The sequence below is a fragment of the Ornithorhynchus anatinus genome, chromosome 6, assembly GCF_004115215.2.
Source record: "Ornithorhynchus anatinus isolate Pmale09 chromosome 6, mOrnAna1.pri.v4, whole genome shotgun sequence".
NCBI classification, from domain to species: Eukaryota; Metazoa; Chordata; class Mammalia; order Monotremata; family Ornithorhynchidae; genus Ornithorhynchus; species Ornithorhynchus anatinus.
The window spans coordinates 133,701-154,811 of record NC_041733.1 but is presented as its reverse complement, the minus strand read 5'-3'; the positions used below and the strand labels follow the sequence as shown (position 1 = coordinate 154,811).

Genomic DNA, 21,111 nt, shown 5'->3' with positions numbered 1-21,111 from the left:
GGCCTGGTGTTTTTTTTTAAATTTTTGTTTATGGTATTTGAAAAGCACAGATGAGGCACAGACATGGAGAGACTTGCCCAAGGTCACCCAGCAGATAAGTGGCAGAGTCAGGATTAGAACCCAGGTCTTTCTGACCAGGCCTGGGCTCTATCCTTAAGGCCACACCGTTTCTGCTTCCTTGCTGTCTAAGAACACGGTTCCCTTAGGTCCAGGGCGCAAAGAGGTTGAAGCCAGATTTTCTCTTGATCCCAAACCTTAAGACGTGGTGTGTGTATTCGCTCAGGGATCCCACCACTTCGAAGGGGATTCAGCCTTTGGAGTGTGTATTCAGAGCAGTCTTTTACATCACCTGCCTACCTGCCTCTTGTCAGCCTTTTCAGCATTTGGGGCTCCAGCTGCGGGGCAGCCATCGGCCCTGGGAGTTTTCTCTCAAGAAGAGTGTCTGCAAGGATTTCTGTAGTTGGATGCGTGTGCAGATGTGAAAATTTGATACTTTCCTCACCTACACTAATAGTTTACTTTGGTGATTATAAGGAAATTGCTTATGAACGGAATAAATGATGGTTTTCCGGAACACCTCGTTCTAGAACCACCCAGACAAGCCAGCGTCCCGGATTAAGGCGGGCAGGAGCCGGTGCCGGGGTTGGAGCGGGAGAGTCACCCAGCCGTGGTGCCCTCCGCTCCTCCTCATCAGCGGTGTTTGCCGAGCTCTGTCTGCTGAGAGCAGAACTCAGAAGTTAGGGAGAACAGCAAAACAACAGTGTGGCTTCCATCCCCACTGGCCAGAAATGTCCGGGCTCAGAGCGGCCAACCAACTCAAGAAAATGTAGCTTCATCGCCGGGAAGGCCTTAGGAGGGAACTCTGCTAGGCTGCAGGCTTGAGGGGAAAAATCCTGAGTAAAAGTCACTGACTGGAAACTTGTAGGTGGTTATCAATAACAATAATCATAATAATAATGATGGTATTTGTTAAGCGTTTACTATGTGCCAAGCACTGTTCTGAGCCCTGGGGTAGATACAAGATAATGAGATTATCCCATGTGGGGCTCACAGCCTGCGCCCCCATTTTACAGATGAGGGAACTGAGGCACGGAGAAGTGAAGTGACTTGCCCAAGGTCACACAGATGATCAGTGGCGGAGCCGGGATTAGGGCCCATGACCTCTGACTCCCAAGCCCGGGCTCTTTCCACTGAGCCGCGCCGTTAATGAGCACGCTGCCTGAGTCCCAGATTCAGCATGTATCCCTTAGCCAAAGAAACGGGTGACTGACCGTACGTGGTTGAGGAGGGGACGAGCCGTCCTGGGCTTCAGTCGAATGGAAACTCCTCTTCCGGGGAGGGCGGGGTGGGGCCGGGGGCGGCTGCAAAAGGGACATCAGACAGACCAGAAGGCGCTGGAAGAGTGTCTTCGTCATCTTTCCTCCTAAGCCATTTCCTCCTACCACCCCCTCCACCGCGCCCCTCCACCCCCCAACTTTCTTTTTTGAAAATGCCCTCGCCCTCCCCGTCCTAGAAGTCTGGAACCTCGACGTCGCCCTGGACTTTGCCATCATTCAACTCTCACTTTCTTTCTAATTAACCTGTTTCTACACCAGCGCTTAGAACAGTGCTCGATACGTCATAATAATGGTGGCATTTGTTAAGCGCTTACTATGGGCCAAGCACTGTACTAAGCGCTGGTGGAGATACAAGGTTATCAGGTTATCCCAAGTGGCGGAGCCGGAATTAGAACCCACGGACCGCTGGCTCCCAAGCCCGGGCTCTTTCCACTAAGCCATGCTGCAGATGCCATATTCCGCTGAGTGGCGTGGCTCAGGAGAAAGAGCACGGGCTTAGGAGTCAGAGGTCATGGGTTCTAATCCTGACTCCGCCGCCTGTCAGCTGTGTGACTTTGGGCGAGTCACTTAACTTCTCTGTGCCTCAGTGACCTCATCTGTAAAATGGGGATTAAGACTGTGAGCCCCACGTGGGACAACCTGATGACCCGGTATCTACCCCAGCGCCTAGAACGGTGCTCGGCACATAGTAAGCGCTTAACGAATACCAACATTATTATTATTATTATATTCATCATTCAGTCTCCAGCCACATCCCACCGGTTCTACCTACACCCCCTCGCCTGGATCTGCCCCTTCCTCTCCACCCAAGCCCTTTGCCCCCTAGTCCTAGCTCTGGGTTGGCGACGGCTAGACCTTAGCCTCCTCCCCAGCGTCCGTCCTCCAAGTTTTCCTACCCCCTGCTGCCGCCCAGATCATCTTCCCGAAGCATCGCTTGACTTTTCCCAGCCCGCCCCACTTCTGTCCTCTCTTCCAAACCCTCGCCCGGTTCCCCCCCGGTCCCTCCGCAACAAGCAAACCTCTTTGCTTTAGACTTCCAGGTTCTCCACCGAATCGCCCCACCATACCTATCTGCATTCAGTGAATCAATCAGTCGTATTTATTGAGTGTTTATTGTGTGCAGAGCATTTGAGAGAGGGCAGTTGAACAATATCACAAACCCATTCCCTGCCCACAGCGAGCTTACATTCTTTCTAGAGCAACCGGCTAGCTGTCCCTCTCTCACACTGGGTCCCTGGACCGGCACTCCCTCCCTCTCCCGCCCCCCAATATCTAACAGACCCCAGCTCTCCTCACGTTCAAATCCCTATCAAGTCCCCCCTCCTCCCGCAAGCTTTCCCTGATTCATTTCCTGGAACGCTGAACCGTATCATCTCTTCAGCCAAGTCTAGCATCTTGGAATTTGTTTACACCCTTTTTAGCCCTCAGGAGCTTTATTAATTTCTTTTGACCACTCTAGTTGTAAATATTTTTGTGTCTCTCTCCCCTGTTAGAGTATATGTTGCTTGTGGGCAGAGAATGTCACTTCTCTGTGTCGGTTAGGGCCCTGGCCCAGCTCCCCAGAGCCAGACAGCATAGCCTGGGGTGGTGGAAAGGGGCAGGCCTTCCTGGCGTCCCAGCTGGTGCCTGAGGCCGCCCAGCCCAGCCTGGGGGAAGGGCCAGGAGATGGCTGCAGCCTCAGAGCTGGAACTGCACTTCTCTGAGTCCCCAGGTCGGGGTGGGGAGGGGCTGCCCTCAAGGTTTTATGCTGTGGGTTTAGGCATCTCCTTTCCCACCTCAACGTGGATCTTATTCTGTATGCCACCGACCTTCTCTGTGCCTCATTTACCTCATCTGTAAAATGGGGATTAAGATTGTGAGCCCCGGATGGGACAGGGAATGTGTCTGACCCGATTAGCTTTATCTACCCCAGTACTTAGAACAGTGCTTCGCACATAGTAAGCACTTAACAAAGACCAGTAATTATTTTATTTTTCTTCCCCTCAGGTCTCCAGCCGAGGTGGAGGTGTGCTCGTTGAAGGTAAGTGACTGGGTTTCTCTCCGTGCTTCCTACATTGCCCCCTCTGAGTCCAGTAACTGGGTCCGATGGGATCCTTTGATTACTCGGAATTGAGTCCCTGCTCTCCTCCTCGCCTCCTACGGTCATCGTTTTCCCGCAACTTCAAACTTAGTAGATCTCAAGCCAGACTCCTCCCCACACAAAGTCACTCCCACTTGTAACTCTCCATCTGTCTCCGTCGATAACCTCCACCATCTTCCCTGTCCCAGAAGTCCACAACCCGGTCTTTTCCTAGAATTTCACCATCATATTTATTGAGAGCTTACAATATCCACTCTACTAAGCGCTAGGGAGAGTACAGTGCAGTGAAGTTGGCAGACACGTTCCCTGCCTACAATGAGCTTCCATTCTAGAGAGGTGAACTTATAGACACATTCATCCTACTGCCGTCAAATCAGTCCCGACGGTTCTCTCTCCCTCGGCAACATTTTACCCCTCTCCGCCCAAATAGCCCCCACTCAGCTCCAAGCCCTGCTGACCATATTGCAACTCCTTCCCCTTGTCCCCATCTCCAGCCTCTCCCCGACCAGTCTCCACAGCACAGTACCACCGCCACTTGGATCATCTTCCCGAAGCCCCGCTCGGCCCAAATCTGTCCCCGTGTCCCTCTCCCTCAAACAAAAAGTCATCACCATCGACTTCAAGGTTGTCTGCCAGCTCCTCATCTCCACCTCTTTACCGCTTTACTCTCTTCAACCGCTATCCATCAGACATATTTATTTATTGTACAGATGACAAAACTGAATCACCCAAAATTAAGTGTTAAGTCACACAGTTATTGAAGGTACATCTCCTCCGAGAGGCTTTCCCTGACTAAACCCTCCTTTCCTTTTCTCCCGCTCCCTTCTGCGTTGCCCTGACTTGCTCATTTTATTCATCACCCTTCCCAGCCCCATAGCATTTATATGCATACCTGTAATTTATATTAATGTCTATCTCCCCCACTTTGCCTCAGTTAACTCATCTGTAAAGTGCGGATTGAGACTGTCAGCCACACATGGGATAGAGACTGCATCTAACTCGATTTGCTTGTATCCACCCCAGCTCTTAGTACAGTGCCTGGCTCGTAATAAGCGCTTAACAAATGCCAACGTCATCATCATCACTTGGTATTTAAGCGCTTACTGTGCACTAGGTAGATCCAAGATAATCAGGTGGGTCACAGTCCCTGACCCACATGGGGCTCACAGTCCAAGTAACGTGGCTCAGTGGAAAGAGCATGGGCTTTGGAGTCAGGGCTCATGAGTTCGAATCCCAGCTCTGCCACTTGTCGGCTGTGTGACTGTGGGCAAGTCACTTAACTTCTCTGTGCCTCAGTTCCCTCATCTGTAAAATGGGGATTAAGACTGTGAGCCCCACGTGGGACAACCTTTCATTCATTCATTCATTCAATAGTATTTATTGAGCGCTTACTATGTGCAGAGCACTGTACTAAGCGCTTGGGATGAACAAGTCGGCAACAGATAGAGACGGTCCCTGCCGTTTGACGGGCTTACGGTCTAATCGGGGGAGAGAAGAGAGAGAAAGAAGAGAAAGAGAGAAAAAGAAAGGAAAAAAGGAAGAGTGTACAGATCAAATGGATGTACCTGATTCCCCTATGTCTACCCCAGCGCTTAGAACAGTGCTTGGCACATAGTAAGCGCTTAACAAATACCAACATTATTATTAGTCTGTTTTTGTCCTTATCTCCAAGTGTTATTTTATTCCAGATAGAAGTCTGAAACTCGAGCAGACCTGTCAGAATGTAGAACTGTTGGGAACGCGTCTTTCTCGGGGTGCCCCCTGGCAGGTGGTGGTGGCTCTTTGACCATCCCGAACCTTCCGTGGTCACTGGTGGCTCCCCGTCCCCCCCAAGCCATAGAAGTGCTCGGTTAATGCGCCGGCTTCATGAGGGACCTTTTGTGACCGTCTCTGATTCCTCTTCAGAGTAAAAAGTTGATGCCTCACCTTTGTCTTCCAGGAACCCGAGGGGCTTACGTGCGTCGGAGGCGATGCCCTGATTGCAGAGCTGAAGCCAGACGATTCTACCAAGGTTGGTGCCAGCCTGTCTACTTTACAGGTCTCTCCAGGTCCTGTAATCGGTGGGTGGGCATCTTTGGGGACCTAGAGTGGGAAAGAGTGGCCTTCCTCTTCCCCCTCCCAGCTGAACCTTGGGAGCTGAGTCTGCCCCAACCAGGGCTGGGGCCCCCGGTGGGCTTAGGGGCGTCGTGGCGTGGTTAGCGGTGGTGGTCTGGGCCCACTTCATGGCTGACCTCAGGGGAAACCTGGCTAGCTGGGACCTGGCCTTGGCATGGGTGTGGAGTAGGAGCAGAGGTGTCCGGGAGACTCTGGACAGAGGAGTAGGCCGCCCTGCCATCGGCATCCTCAGTTCACCCCAGCTCCTGGCCTCACGATCGACTGCCCGGTCACCTGGTCCTGGGCTGGGAGGAGCGTGGGGTCCCCCCTGACGGATTCGGAGCAAAGGCGGGGTGCCGGGGAAGCAGAGGTGAAGGCTGGAAGGGGACCAGGGAGGTGAGGGTCTGAACATTCATCTGTAAAATGTGCGTCCCCAAACGGACCCATCCCTGGCCTCGGCCCGACATCCCTCTCCCTTTCCCACCCTGACCAGATGAGAATAACTGGATCCAGGCGACGGGGAGGGTGGAGGCCGGGCTGCCGAGTACCCCGATCGCCGGTTATGCCCTCGACTACCGCTTCGCTGCTGGCCCCCGCGAGCCACGGCTAGGATTCTGTGGGAGCCTGCTCTTAGTCCTGGGAAGCGGCTAGGGAGAGGGGCTGATTTTTGCACTCTCTCTCTCTGTCTCTCGACTCCTGCTCTCCCCCATCCAGATCATCGCCAGTATTATCGAAGAAAGCCAGAAGGGCAGACTGGATGAACAGCCATTGGACCTGAAGGTGAGCGGGCTGTCCGAGGGGCTGGCGGCGCCAAGCACCTTGCCGGCCACCACAGACCTCTTGAACGACATTCCCGGGCTCTTCGCCGCGGAGCCGGTAGATCGAGGTTACGTCGAAGAGCCTCCGCTGGGTCAGAACTCACATGAGGAAACTGACGTCAAAACTGGAAAAACTCCTCTTCCCTCCGAAGACCCCGCTGAGAAGCAAGTGGGAGACAGCGATCGAGCCCCGGAAATCACCAGCCTGCACGATGACGCTGGAGCTACGGAGCCTGCGGCGGTCCCGGGGGTGGGCACGGGTGACGGGGCCGGCGGGCCCGGGCGGACGGACCTCTCAGAGCGGGCGGCCCCCGGCTGCCCGGCTCCCGGAGAGGGGATCTCGCCCGCTGAAGGGCCGGGTCCCGCCAAACCCCGCCGTCACCAGTCCGTGGAACCGGACATAGTGGCCAGCACCAAGAAGCCGGTTCCGGCTCGACCGCCCCCTCCCACCAACGCCCCGCCTCCCCGGCCCCCCCCACCTGTACGGCCGGCTCCACCCCCTCGGAAAAAGAAAAGCGAGTTGGATTTCGAAGCCCTTAAAGCACCCGCTCTGGAAGGCGAGTTCCCAGTTCATAACGTTCTGGGGTCCCGGCCCCCGTTTCTGTCCCCGGGAGGGAGAACGATGGGAGTTCTGGGTCCGGGGTGGGGGCTGCTCGCCCGCTCCAGGGGGTCTCGGTGTGGGGTTCCGACGAAGGTGACAGCGGCGGGAGCAGTGATGGTCTGTGTTTTGCTCCCCTCTGCCGATCCGACAGTTCCGAGAGAAGCGTTTCCGCCTGGAGGCCTCTTACCGTCAGCTATGGCCTCAGAAGGTGGCCCCAGAGACTCGGCCCCGTCTCTGGACCTGGCCAGCGCGACCAGTGGAGACAAAGTAGTGACGGCCCAGGTAGGCGGCCACGGAGGGGCTGGGAGAGGGAAGGGGCTGACCGTGCCGGGAGCCCCTGGCCCATCGGGGGTGTCGAGGCTTCTTCCGTAGCGGGGTCCCGCCCGAGTCGGCAGTCTGGCCTCACTCCTGGGGTGTTCAGTGGCAGGTGCGGGAGGGTCGAGGGCAGCCTTGAGAAATGTTGCCGGGAGGAAGGGCACTTGGGTTGGTGAGTCCAGCCCTGGGTTAGGAACCTGGGAAAGCCAAACCTAGAAGGAAAGGAGAGTTTGGTTTTCATGTCTTTTTTCTGCCAGGTGATCCTTTGGATTCTCTTACAGCAGGGCCCTTCACCTTGAGTTCTCTGGTACCGACCCCTTCTGGTGCAGGCCTGGGGAGCCCCAGCTCCGGTTTGACCAGTTTAATTGCAGTGGCTGGCCGTCCTCTAGACTGTAAGCTCTCTGTGGGCGGGGAATGAGTCTTCCGATTCTCTTAGGCTGTACTCTCTCAAGTACAGTGCTCTGCACACAGTAAGCACTCAGTAAATACGATTGATTGATGGGTCTGGTGTGACCCTTGTCCCTGTTCTTCCTTTCTCGCTCAGTTCTACACTGACTGTAGGATGCCGGGTGAAGAGGGAAAGGGGGAAGGAGGCGGCCATCGGTGATTGTTCCCCTGGGTTGGGATTGGGAAGGTCGAGGCTCCCAAGAGAGAGAGAAATGGCCCACCTGGCCCTTGGGCTCCTGGCCTCCAGCGGCACAGGCAGTGGCCCTGCAGAGGGACCTCTGCTCCCGCCCGTCTTCCCCAGTGGCTGCTCTCGACACCTTTGGGCACTCTAGGGGGAAGGGGGCTGAGAGCCGATGGCCCCCCCGCATCCTTCGGCCTGGAGGAAGCAGCACAGCTGGGTTTCCTGGTCGACCCGGCCCTGTCCCTGTCCTGCCCGGGTGTGGCCAAATGGGAACAGGAACGGCGACTAGGCCCGGGTTCTGTGTCGTGAAGCCCAACCGAATCTCGTGCACCGAGTGGAGTATTGGTTATCTGGGAGAGCTCCGGGACCAGTAAGGGAGAAGCCGTGAAACCACCGAGCTGCTCAAGGGGACCTTGGGCAGGGCTCGGGGCGGTTGGGGGGCACGAGGTGGCGACAGTGAATTGGAAGAAGGGGGAGGAACTGAATTTGCCGAGAAACTCTCGTTGCAGGAGAATGGACGAGTGCCCGACGCCCAGACGTTAGCAAGTGATCTGCTCGGCCCTCAGAGACCCAGGTCCAACTCCGGACGAGAGCTCACGGATGAGGTACAGCCGTTCCCGGGGCGCCCTGCGAGGGAATTGCCAACACCTGCGTAAAAAATGGGTTACGCCGGCTTCCCATTCAAATTGGACACTGTTGCTCTCCTCTTCTACTCAAGAAGGGTCTTCTTCCCCCGCTCCTCCTTCCCCCAACCCAACCCGGCTGCGTGTGCAATGAGACCCCTCCGGTCAGTGCTCCTAAGGGGACGAATCCACCTCTAGAGAGGAGGACAGATGGGGCGGAGGGAGGCGGCACTATCTAAGCACTTGGATCTATACCCTCTGTGCACCTGATAGTCACCCTACCCTCAGTTGCACGGCGCTTAACTTGCATATCCGTAACTTGCTGGTATTAACGTCTGCCCGTCTAGACTGTAAGCTCGTCGCGGACAGGAACCGTGTCTACCAACTCCGTTGCGTTCTCAATAAATACCACTGATTGATTGGTCGGGGGGACGGGCGGGCTAGGGAATAGGAAAGGCCGGGTCTCAGTGGCAGGTCTGTGCTGGAGCTGCTGAGTGGGTGGAAGCACCGGTGCCAAGCTGTGTGTGGTTTTGTGTTAGGTGGGAGAGGGGTTGGGTCTTCTGTGGGAGAGGAGGCGGCCATGGGGACGCTGCCTCTGGGAGCCCGGATCCGGTGCCACAGAGAGATTGGGGGGCTGGCATGGCCTCCTGGAGACTGGCGTGGACTGGGTATGGGCTTTTCTAGAGGCCACAGTAGTGGTCGTAGCCTTTATCGAGTGGCCCCATCAGTGTGGTGCACCAGAGAGCACAGATCATCAAAGCGACACGTCCCCGCTCCACAAGGAGCTTCGGCTGTCACTGGGGAGCCAAACTTAAATACATTTAGAGCCAAAATAAATACGTGAGCGGACGTTTACATGTGAGCGCCAAGAAGGGTGTGAACTTTGTAAGTGCCGGAGTTGGACCAAGTTGTGTGATACGGCCTCGGGGAAAGCTTGTTGGGAAAGGTGGACTTCTGGAGAGGGAGAGGAGGAGTCTGAGCGTGGGGAGAGTTGTGGTAGGTCTGATGAGGAAAGGAAGGGAGTTTTCCAAGTTTTCCAGGCTAGGGGAAATGGCATGAGAAGGGATAGAGAGTCGAGGGTGAAAGACGGCTCGGGAGAAGTGGAGCTAGCGGGTTGGGGTCTAGCAGGTGAACAGAGCAGAGAAGTGCGGCAGGGCAAGGTGGCCCTCCCTGAGCGGAGGGGATTGGGTTCAGGCGGGGAGCAACAGGGACTATTGGAAAGAGTGCGGGCCTCAGAGAGGACTTGGGTTCTCATCCCGGCTCTGCCACTTGGCTTCTGGGTGACCTTAGGCAAGCCACTTGACTTTGCTGTACCTCAGTTTCCTCAACTGCAAAATGGGGATTCAGTCCCTGTTTTCCCTCCGATTTAGATTGTGAACTCCATGTGGGCAGGGACTGTGATTAGCCCGTGTGTACCCCAGGGCTTAGAACAGTGTTTGGCACGTAGTAACCTCTGAACAAGTTCCATAATAATTATTAGTAAATCATTCTGGGTCCCGGGTAGAGCGGGGAGCAGTTGTCGACCCACCGAAGGGTCAGCCCGAACCCGGAGACGGGGACGTTGGTGGCGAAAGGCGGCCGGTTTTTCGTCCTCCTAGGAAATCTTGGCCAGTGTGATGATCAAGAACCTGGACACCGGAGAGGAGATCCCCCTGAGCCTGGCCGAGGAGAAGCTGCCCACAGGCATCAACCCCCTGACCCTGCACATCATGAGGAGGACCAAGGAGTACATCAGGTGCGCTTCCCAGCCCCGCCCCAACCTGCTGCACTCGCCCGTCACCCCAGGGATTTCCACCCTAGAAGAGCGGCATTGGCACACGCCAGGCTCCGGTGGATCCCGGCTGGGGTTTTCCACGCGGGGCAGCCGTGGCACACGAGACTAGGTCCCTGGGGGATGCACAGTAGAAGTAAAAGATATTTCTTGGATTTTAAGACTTTCTCCTACTTGCCTCTCAGCCTCAGTGGGATTACAGGATAAGGGAGGAGACCAGAGGCATCTGCGTGTGAGGATGGATAGACACAGACATGAGTAGATGATGGAGTCAATAACCAAGAGCCCACAGGGGGATGAGGGGATGATGATGACCCAGCTGAGATGAGTGTGTAGGGGAGACCCCAGGGCGGAGGAAGAGAGAAGTCAGGAAAGTCGTCTTTGGAGGGGAGTGTGCAAGGAGGGAAGGGTTGTGGTTTGGCAGAGCTGGTAGGGGAAGCCGTTGGCGGCAGGCAGGGTGACGAGAGCGATGGCTTTGGCGTCGAGAGAGCCGGGAAAGGGCCTGGAAGCTGTGATGAGAAGAGGATTTCTGAAGCGCTCCCCCTGGGCCAACCACTGTGCCAGGAAAGATTGACGATCCTCGGATCGGTCGCGGGCAGTGGGCGGGAGTCTTGGTTCTGCAGGATGAGCGGCGGCGGCGAGACCTTTGAGAGGGGATCGCAGTGTTGCATCCCGGTGAGTATTTCAGGAGCACACGTGCCGCCGCCGTTCGTGGGATCGGCTCGCGAGCGGAAAGACACGAGATGGGGAGCTCGGGAAGGGGTCCGTTGGTGTTCCCCAGCCCTCTGTGGGGCGGAGACCGTGTCCAACCCGATTATCTTGTACCTACCCCAGTGCTTAGTACCGTGCTCGGCACGTAGTAAGCGCTTAACAAGTGCCATTAAAAAATAATCGGTAGGCTCTATTAATCTATTATTATTATTAATAGATTAATTAGGATTAATCTATCAGTAGGCCTCTTGTCCACAGAATCCAGGCTCCTAAAAGGCATAAGACAGTTGAGGCCATAGTCGAGGTAGGGAATTGGCCTGCCTCAGACTTCTTCAGCCTTCCGTGACCTTGAAGGTTTGTTTCCCTGGAGGTGGTGAAGAACTAGTGCGGGGGGACATGACTTTTCGGGCCTGGCTGTCCGTGATGCAGATGGAGCCCGGCTGCTGGTTGTCCGTGATTCCGATGGAGGCCGGCTGCTGGCTCTCTGCGATTCTGGTGGAGGCCGGCTGCTGTCTATCCGTGATTTCAGAGGAGGCCGGTCGCTGGCCCTCCTCGGTTGCAGTGGGGGCCGGCTGCCGGCTCTCTTTGGTTCCGTTGGTGGGCCTCACCTCCTCCAGGAGGCCTTCCCAGACTGAGCCCTCCCTTTCCCTCTGCTCCTCCTCCCCTCCCCATTACCCCCACTCCCTCCCTCTCCTCTACCCCCTTCCCCTCCCCATAGCACTTGTGTATATCTGTACATATTTCTCTATTTTATTAATGATGTGTATATGTCTAAGATTCTATATATGTGTTTTGATGGTACTGATGCCTGTCTACTTGTTTTGTTTTGTCTGTCTCCCTCTTCTAGACTGTAAGCCCGTTGTTGGGTAGGGATTGTCTCTATCTGTGGCCGAATTGTACTTTCCGAGCGCTTAGTACAGTGCTCTGCACACAGTAAGCGCTCGATAAATGCGATTGAAGGGATGATTGAATGGTGGCCAGCGCAGATGGGGGCAGGGGTTTAAGAGCAGCACGAAGCAGCGTGGCTCAATGGAAAGAGCATGGGCTGGGGAGTCAGAGGTCATGGGTTCAAATCCCGGGCTCAGCAGCTTGTCAGCTGTGTGACTTTGGGCAAGTCACTTAACTTCTCTGGGCCTCAGTGACCTCCTCTGTAAAATGGGGATGAAGACTGTGAGCCCCACGTGGGACAACCTGATCGCCTTATATCCACCCCAGCGCTTAGAACAGTGCTTTGCACATAGTAAGCGCTTAACAAATACCATCGTTATTCTTAATAACAAATACCATCGTTATTATTATTAAGAGAGGGTCTGGAGCTCTGTTTACGGGCTGGACCCGAGACCATCCTTTCTCGCCCTGCAGTAATGATGCAGCTCAATCAGACGATGAAGAAAAACTCCAGTCGCAGCAGACGGACACAGATGGTGGAAGGTTGAAACAGAAAACGTGAGTTCTTGGGGACCCGCTTGGGGACCTGCCGTGGAAGTGCTAGTCACAAGTCCCCCCCCCACCCGCACCCCCTCAGTTCCTTGCTTGCGTGGTGAAAGCAGTGTGGCCTAGGGGAAAGGGCTCGGGTCTGGGAGTCTAGGACCTTGGTTCTAAGCCAACTTCGCCACTTGCCTGCTGTGTGACATTGGGCAAGTCTCTCCAATTTTCTGGGCCTCAATTTCCTCATCTGTAAAATGAGAGTTAAGTCGTACGCCCGCTACTTAGATTGTGAGCCCCTTGTGGGACAGGGACTGTGCCTCACCTGAATCCCAACTCTGCCCCTTGTCAGCTGTGTGACTGTGGGCAAGTCACTTCACTTCTCTGTGCCTCAGTTCCCTCATCTGTAAAATGGATGAAGACCGTGAACTTCACGTGGGACAACCTCATTCCCTGTGTCTACCCCAGTGCTTAGAACAGTGCTTTGCACGTAGTAAGCACTTAACAAATACCAACTTTTTTTAATGTCGGTACCTCAGCTCTTAGAACAGTGCTTGGCATGTAGTAAGCACTTAAAGATGATAATAACAACAATAATAATAAATTAGGTTTTGAGCAAAGACGGGATCCAGATTGACCTCCCACTAGCCCCTTCTTCTAGGTCGGTGCTCCTACAGGCGTGAATCATTTTGGGTTGGAGAGAGGCAGGGAGGCAAGAAAATCTGCAGCCACTGTCCTGCTTGGCGGGGGATGACAGGGGAGTCCTCGAGCCCAAACTTTTCCTGGGGGCGGGGAGATGCCCCGTTGGTCGATATGTGATGATTTTCTTTCCCATCAGAGCCAGCCCTTGAAGCAGCCATCGTATATGGGCCCGTCCTGAAGTGGTGGCATGTTCAGGCCAAGGGAAGCTCATCAGCTCACGCGGGCCTTCCTGCTAGACTCGTGGGCTGCTAGGGGAGACCACGGGCGAATCGGGTAGCCAGTCTGACTAAGAGGGCTTCCCTGACTAAGCCCTCATTTCCTCTTCTCCCACTTCCTTCTGCATCACCCTTGCATTAGGATATGCACACTTTATTCACCCCTCTCTCAGCACCCCAGAGCACTTATGTACATATATGTGTATATGTATACATGCATTTTATATATGGTACATATATATATTACAATTTGTATCCCCCTCCAGACTGTAAGATCCTTGTGGGCCAGGAATGTGCCTACCAACATTATACTTTCCCAAATGCTTAGTACAGTGCTCTGCACACTGTGAGCACTCAATAAATAGGATTGACTTCCTGCAAGGACACGGTCCCCACGTCAAAGGTGGCATGGGAGGAGATGGTCATACACGCCCTTGTAACGTTACTCATTGGGGAGATGCAGCTATGCTCCCTGTCCCTACCACGGCCTGATCTCTGCCCCAGACACCGTTATCGATGGAACAATCAGTAGTGTTGATTAGGTTGGACGCAGTCCCTGTACCACGTGAGATGGTCTACCATGTACAGAGCACTATGCTGAGCGCTAGGGAGACGACAGAGTTGGTAGACACATTCCCAGCCTTCGAGGACTAAACAGACTAACTTTTCGGAGTTTAACGACGTATGAGTGGGAAGCGTTCTGCTAGTGACAGCCAGAAGAATGATAGAGGAATTTTTCCAAGTGTCCATCATGAAGGCGTCTTCAAACCTTCTGTCCCCGAAATCCCCCGGTTCCCATGGAATGTCAGTGAATCGTGCAGTGGGAATTGCCAATAGCACGGGGACCTTCGGGAACACGACCCCCTGAGAAAGCGGAAATGACTCAAATTTTATTTTCTAAGGACTCAATTGAAAAAATTTCTGGGAAAATCGGTGAAGAGAGCAAAGCATCTTGCCGAGGAATACGGGGAGCGGGCTGTAAATAAAGTTAAGAGTGTGAGAGATGAAGGTAAGGAAAATGCTTGACCATTTGACCATTTTGGCAGTTTTCCAGATGATAAAGTGATCTTGGGTCATCAATATGAGAATTGGATAATTTTCAATGGAAGAAGAAGTAGGCCACTGGTTTCCAGCCCTGTTTTACTCTTCCTTCCGGAAGATATCTCACCGAGTGGACAGTGGGGAGGGAGAGGGGAGATGAGAAGTGGCCGGGAGCAGGAGGGAGGGAAGGAGGGAGGTGGAGCCGTAGGCCCAGCCCCACCCAGACTCCCTCCATAAACCAAAGAAAAGCCAGCAATCTCCTCCCCCCCGAATCTCACCTCGGCCACTCATAGCTTCCAAGAAGTGGGGGCTGCGGCTCACCCCCGAGCTAGAGCTGCAGGTGTTCGAACGACCTGGGTTTTAAGATGAAACTAATGGTTTGGCAGATCTGTCTGGGGTGAAATTTTCGTCATGATTTCAAACTAGAATTGAATTTTCCGACTTCCACTTCCAGTCCTTGGTGGTAAAATGGCTTCTGCTCCCAGATTCTTTCCATTATTTTTATCCTCTGTATCTTCCTGTGGCTTTCTGTTGAGCGGAAGATGTTTTGTTTTTTGTTTTTTACCCCGAGCTACAGCACAGAGGGGTTGCTGCGTCCCGCAGTGGGGGAGGAGCGCGGTCCATCACGTTCTGTCTTCTGCCCCCAGTGTTCCATACCGACCAGGACGACCCTTCCTCAAGCGACGACGAAGGGATGCCCTACACCAGGCCGGTTAAATTCAAAGCGGCCCATGGCTTTAAGGGGCCGTATGACTTCGAGCAGGTCAAAGTGGTCCAAGATCTCAGCGGGGAGCACATGGTAAGCACAGTTGTCCGGGTCTGTGGATTCAGTCGAAGCTTGCATGCCATTGCCCGGGCAGGTAGAAGCAGCCTCCCTCTCGCCTCTAAGAGCATGAGCAATTCCAGACCAGCTCTGGTGGTGACTTTTCCAGCCCAGATTTCTGACTGTGGCGGTGGCCTCAAAGGGCCCTTGCCCCACCTGGGGATGCAGAGGGAAGGACGGTTCCCGCCCCCCGACAGCCAGCATCTCTGACTTATCCTCTTACGTCCAATCCTTCGTGAAGCAATTTAAGTGTGTGCCCAGCTTTCTGCCAACTCTGATTTTTTCCTCTGGCTGTTCGTCACGAACGTATTATCTAGGAATGATGCCAGACCCTTCGCCCCAAGTTTGGATAATCTCCCGGGGAAGAGACCTGGAAAACACACTGTAGAAGTAGTAAAAGAGAGTATCCCTAGTGTGGGTTTGCATTTTGCTGGAAAAGGCTCACCTCACTGGTGGGTTTAAGACAGGAGAGGCCCAGTGCCAGACCTCAGGCCCTCCAGTCCACTGTGGGACACAGTCCGGCCAGGCCTCCCCGTTGGCCTGGAGACGTGTCCGTGTCCACGTACGTGGGAGGGGAGGGGAGGCACCGGTGGGGATTGACCGCGGCAAAGACCTTGGGATTTGAACACAGGTCCGTCGCCGTGCTCTTGCGTGGCCCCAAACCCCATGGAGGGAAGCTGCTGGTCGTCCCTCTCCTCTGACTCTGGCCAGGCGCAGGGCCAGCGTCTCAATCAGGCACCCATTCTTTAGGGACCTGTCCCGGGCCTGGGAAATGAACTGCCTCCCTTTCCCGGAAACCGGTCCTTCAGGCGGGGGCCAGGCTGGCGGACAGAGACCCTTCCCTCGAGAGTTTGAGCTTCTTGGATTTTGACAGGGAGCCGTGTGGACCATGAAGTTTTCTCACTGCGGCCGACTGCTTGCTTCGGCCGGGCAAGACAACGTAGTGAGGATCTGGGTTTTAAAAAACGCTTTCGACTATTTCAACAACATGCGCTTGAAGTACAACACGGAAGGTGAGTTTCCCCGCCTTTCATCGGAAGGCGAATGAGTGAGCCCTTTTTCTCCCCAGATGGTTTCACTCCCTTGAGTATGAAGCACCTTCTTGATGGTCTCCCTCTCCTCTCCTCCTCCTTTTAGGACGTGTGTCCCCTTCACCTTCTCAGGAAAGTCTGAATTCTTCCAAATCGGACACAGACGCAGGGGTAGGTTGTTTGGCGTTGTGCCGCCGTTTTGAGTTGACTAGTGCTGGGCGGGACAGGCTTGGCCTCCCGGGCAGTGGGGCCTCCGAACTCCAGCTGAGGTGCTATGAAATGCAGTTAGCAGGGCCCCGATGGCAGGAACAGGAGCGCCGGCGCCACTGGGTACAAGGTGTAAAGGGCAGGAGGGAAACAGATGTGGAGTGGAGGGGGAGGAGTGTGACACGCTAGAGAACTTCCCAGTGGGTCATCCGTGCCCCCCCGCACCGTACCTTTCACTGGGCACGAGTTTACGTCATTGACCTCCCAGCCAGCATTGGTGCCTTTGGCCATGTTTCTCTAGGTTCAGAAACTTGTGGACCGTAAGCCTTCCTCACCCTGCAGTCCGCAAGCTCCTTATGGGCAGGGAACGTGTCTGCCGACTCTTGTAGTGTATTCTCCTAAGCAGTCAGTACTGTGCTCTGCACACTATAAATACCAATCGATGGATCATTTATAGTGTCTGTTAAGCACTCCCTGTGTGACCTGAGCTGAGGTAAAGACCAGGTCGTCAAGTCCAACATGGTCCCGGTCCCTGCCTGGGCCTCCCGGACCAAACGAAAGGCAGGCAAGGCGAATGCTCCGAATCACTTGTGAACAACAGTGAAAACACTCAGCGATTCCAGTTTGCCACTTGACGGTAGCTGAAACATGAACATTTCTGAAAGTTTGGCAGTTGTGGGGCCGCCTGGCAACGAAACCAAGAGTTTTTATGGTGGTTAGATTGTCAGGAAGCCTTTTCAGCGTGCAAAACCTGGACCACAGTGCGGGGTTGTGTCCACGAATCTCAGCTCAGCCTCAGCCCCTGGGTCTTGAGAGTGGTGGGGACGGAAGCGTAGGCCGGTATGTCCATCATCCAGTCAAGTGGAACAGGTCAAAAATGCAGCCCTGGGATGGCTCCACGCGGAAGTCTGGCCTAGCCGGTCATTCCCTGGCAGGGTGACCTTCCCCTCTCCCTCCACTCTCTTCTCTCCCTGGGATGCGCCCGCCATCCACCATGGAGAGTGGACCTGAGCCCTGGACCACCTTTGGGGAGGAAGGGCTCTCGATGGGCAGGTGGGCTCCGGCCCAATCCCCCCGCCATTGACTTCTCCAGCAAGGGACCAATGAACTCTCCCCCCAGCCCGGCTGCCACGGACCTGAAGCCCCAGGCCACGTCCATTTTCTGAACTGAAAATTGTGTCCTGTCCCCCGTCCAGTCACGTGCTTTGCCTGTCCAGGCCCTCTGGAGTCCTGCAGGAGTGTCTGGCTGCCCAGCTTTCTGTGGGGAGGAAGAAAGGCTTCCCGTCAACAGTAATGCGGCAGCAATCACTTCTGCCCCCAGGGTTTCCCTTCCCAGAAAGACAGACCTCTCCGTGCTGCTCTCGGGCCAAGACGGGCCCCGGGCCTATCCGGGAGGGAGGGTAGGGGCTGGGACTGGGGGTGCCGGGGATCGGGCCGCGTGCCGGGAGGGGCAGGGGAGGGGAGGGCTCTGAAAGCGGGGGCCGGGCAGGGGTGTGGTGGAATCTGCCAGCCCTGCACTTGCCGAGTTCCTGGGAAAAGGCGAGAGTCCCAGGTTCTGAAACAGGGTTAGCGTTTCGTCCTCCCAAGGCGAACCCGAACACGCATTCCCCTGGCTGGAGAAGGGGCTCAGCCTCAGATACGTTCCTCAGGGGAACCTCTCTCCATCGGCCAACTCGAAGGCAGTTGCTGAGATGCTGATGTGAATCGCTTCACATATCTCTGAGTGTCGGGTGATGTCCTTCGGGGACATCCAGTCCATTGGAAGATCGATCGGTCATATTGATTGAGCGCTAACATGTGTAGAGCACCGTACTGAGCACTTGGGAGGGTAAAATACATCAGAATTAGCAGATACGTTCCCTGCCCATAACGAGTTTACTAGACGAAAAGCCACGTGTTTCTCGTCCGCCGCTTCCGGTTCAGCGGAGCGGAGTTGGATTGGCCGCCGGCCCTCCCACCCCCACCCCCTTTTCTGATTTAGCGCTCTGTCGGTTCACCCCGTCCAGGTCTGCAGTGGAGGTGATGAAGACCCCGATGATAAAAACGCACCGTTTCGTCAGCGGCCGTTCTGCAAATACAAAGGTCACACGGCGGATCTCCTCGATCTTTCGTGGTCCAAAGTAAGGGTTGCCTGCCCCGGCGGTGCCGGCTCCTCGGGGTGGAAGAACCCTCTGGGTTCTGTGGCCTTATCTACCTAAGCCCTGTCATTGCAGCGTGACAGGGTTTGTCCATTGGCATTCGGGGAGCCAAATGGCTTATCGGGTAAGGGGACTTGGCCCCAACCCTGAACTCTCGGGGTTGGGGAAAAGACGGGGGATTCTTCCGACGAGGAACCGGCCCAAAAAACTGAAAGCCTGATGTCCCGGAGATGTCCGATAGCTGAAGCTCAAACCCTTTTTTGTTTGTTTTTGGTCTCAGTGTCCTCCCACGCATCAAAAGCTTATATTAAAGTCGGCCAAAGGTTCGGCACTTCCCCGTGTTGTGGAGGGGAGACGTTTTCTGTAGCGTTTAAGTCCTGTCATTTTCTCCCCAGAACTACTTCTTGCTTTCTTCTTCCATGGACAAAACGGTCAGACTCTGGCACATTTCCAGAAGAGAGTGCCTCTGCTGTTTCCAGCACATAGACTTTGTCACCGCCATTGCTTTTCATCCACGAGTGAGTTTCTCTTTGGCCTTTCTTCTCTGCTCTTCGGTGCACTCCTTAATCAGGAAAACAATCGGTAGTATTTATTGAGCACTTCCTGGGTGCGGAGCACTGTACTAAATGCCTGGGAAGAGTACAGTTCAACAGAATTGATAGACGTGTTCTCTGCCCACAGTGAGCTTACAATCCAGAGGGAGCTTACTGTCTAGAGTCTAACCCTTCCTGAGCCTGGACTTGAGCTCGTGGAAAAAGTTCTGGCGCCAAGTTCTGTCCCTCTCTCCCTGCCTCCTCCCCGATGCCTCCCCCATCTCAACTCCTTCCCTCCTTCCATTCCCCCTTGCCTACTCTGCCCGTCTTTGTGTGCCTCTCTTATCTCTTTGGAAGAGAAGCACTTAGTACAGTGCTGTGCACCAGCGTGGCTCAGTGGAAAGAGCCCGGGCTTGGGAGTCAGAGATCATGGGTTCAAATCCCAGCCCTGCCACTTGTCAGCTGTGTGACTGTGGGCAAGTCACTTCACTTCTCTGGGCCTCAGTTCCCTCATCTATAAAATGGGGATTAACTGTGAACCTCACGTGGGACAACCTGATGACCCTGTATCTCCCCCAGCGCTTAGAACAGTGCTCTGCACATAGTAAGCGCTTAACGAATACCAACATTATTATTAACAGTTGCTCAGCCATTAGCACAAGCGCTGATTGGCTTATTGGGAGCTTCCGGTGGGAGAAGCCATGCGGCAAGCGTGGTTAGTCTTTTCTCATTCTCTCTCTGTCTTTTTCTCTTCCCCTTTTTCATTCACTCAATCGTAATTATTGAGTGCTTACTGTGTGCAGAGCCCTGTACTAACCATTTGGAAAGTACAGTTCAGCAATAAAGAGAGATGATCCCTGCCCACAACGGGCTTACAGTCTAGAAGGGGGAAGATGGACATCAAAATAAGTAAACAGACATCAATAGCATCATTATAAATAAATAGAATTATAGATATATACACATCAAAATAAGTAAACAGACGTTAATATAAATAGAATTATAGGTATGTACTTATATACACAAGTGCTGTGGGGGGTGGGGGTAGAGCAAAGGGAGCGAATCGGAGCTATGAGGAGGGGAGTGGGAGCTGAGAAGAGGGGGGCTTAGTCTGGGAAGGCCTCTTGGAGGAGGTGAGCCTTCAGTAGGGCTTTGAAGGGGAGGAAGTGTGATTGTTTGGCAGATTTGAGGAGGGAGGGCATTCCAGGCCAGAGTTAGGACGTGGCCCCGGGGTCGACGGTGGGACAGGCGAGAAACGAGACTCCACGGGAAGGTTGGCGGCACCAGAGGACCGGAGTGTGCGGACTGAGATGTGCAAGGAGAGAAGGGAGGTGAGCTAGGAGAGGGCCAGGTGATGGAGAGCTTTGAAGCCAACCGTGAGGAGTTTTTGCCTTCCCCGCCCTCCCCCCTAGGACGACAGGTACTTCCTGAGCGGCTCGCTGGATGGGAAGCTGCGACTCTGGAACATCCCCGACAAGAAAGTGGCGCTGTGGAACGAGGTGGATGGGCAGACCAAGCTGATCACGGCGGCCAACTTCTGCCAGAACGGCAAGTACGCCGTCATCGGCACCTACGACGGCAGGTGCATCTTCTACGACACCGAGGTACGGTTTCCCGCGTGCCTGGGCCCCGGGCCCCCGGCCCCGATCCCCCGGCCCCGATCCCCCGGCGTCGGCGGCCCCGTGTTCTTCCCGGCTGCGAGCCTGACGGCCTCCCTCCCCTCTGTTTCTGACTTCAGCACCTGAAGTACCACACGCAGATCCACGTGCGCTCCACCAGGGGACGGAACAGGGTCGGGAGGAAAATTACCGGCATCGAGCCGCTGCCCGGAGAAAACAAGGTACCGTGCTGCTCCCGGGCCCGGGACCCGGACCCGGTGTCGGTTGTCAGCTCTTTGTTGGAACTTCAGCTCCCCAAGGGGAGGACTGGGTCTCTTGGGTCCTCGTTTGTCCCCCCGGGCCCAGCACAGTGCTCTGCCTACGGAGGGGTCTCTGTCACAGCTCTGAGCACAGTAGGTT

The 21,111-nt window shown here is 54.9% G+C and overlaps 1 protein-coding gene across 1 annotated transcript in view; it reads left to right on the top strand.

The window, feature by feature from the left end:
• Positions 1–21,111, top strand: part of WDR44 (WD repeat domain 44) — a 46,155-nt gene that overhangs the window by 14,153 nt on the left and 10,891 nt on the right. Inside the window, exons 2-16 of the mRNA XM_029067531.2 lie at positions 3,324–3,357; positions 5,357–5,428; positions 6,226–6,886; positions 7,082–7,212; positions 8,383–8,478; positions 10,095–10,231; positions 12,341–12,424; positions 14,223–14,329; positions 15,009–15,160; positions 16,059–16,197; positions 16,322–16,386; positions 18,429–18,542; positions 18,956–19,078; positions 20,506–20,697; positions 20,832–20,933. Of these exons, the coding sequence (XP_028923364.1) occupies positions 3,324–3,357; positions 5,357–5,428; positions 6,226–6,886; positions 7,082–7,212; positions 8,383–8,478; positions 10,095–10,231; positions 12,341–12,424; positions 14,223–14,329; positions 15,009–15,160; positions 16,059–16,197; positions 16,322–16,386; positions 18,429–18,542; positions 18,956–19,078; positions 20,506–20,697; positions 20,832–20,933 (2,209 nt within the window). The remainder of the gene's footprint in view (positions 1–3,323; positions 3,358–5,356; positions 5,429–6,225; positions 6,887–7,081; positions 7,213–8,382; positions 8,479–10,094; positions 10,232–12,340; positions 12,425–14,222; positions 14,330–15,008; positions 15,161–16,058; positions 16,198–16,321; positions 16,387–18,428; positions 18,543–18,955; positions 19,079–20,505; positions 20,698–20,831; positions 20,934–21,111) is intronic.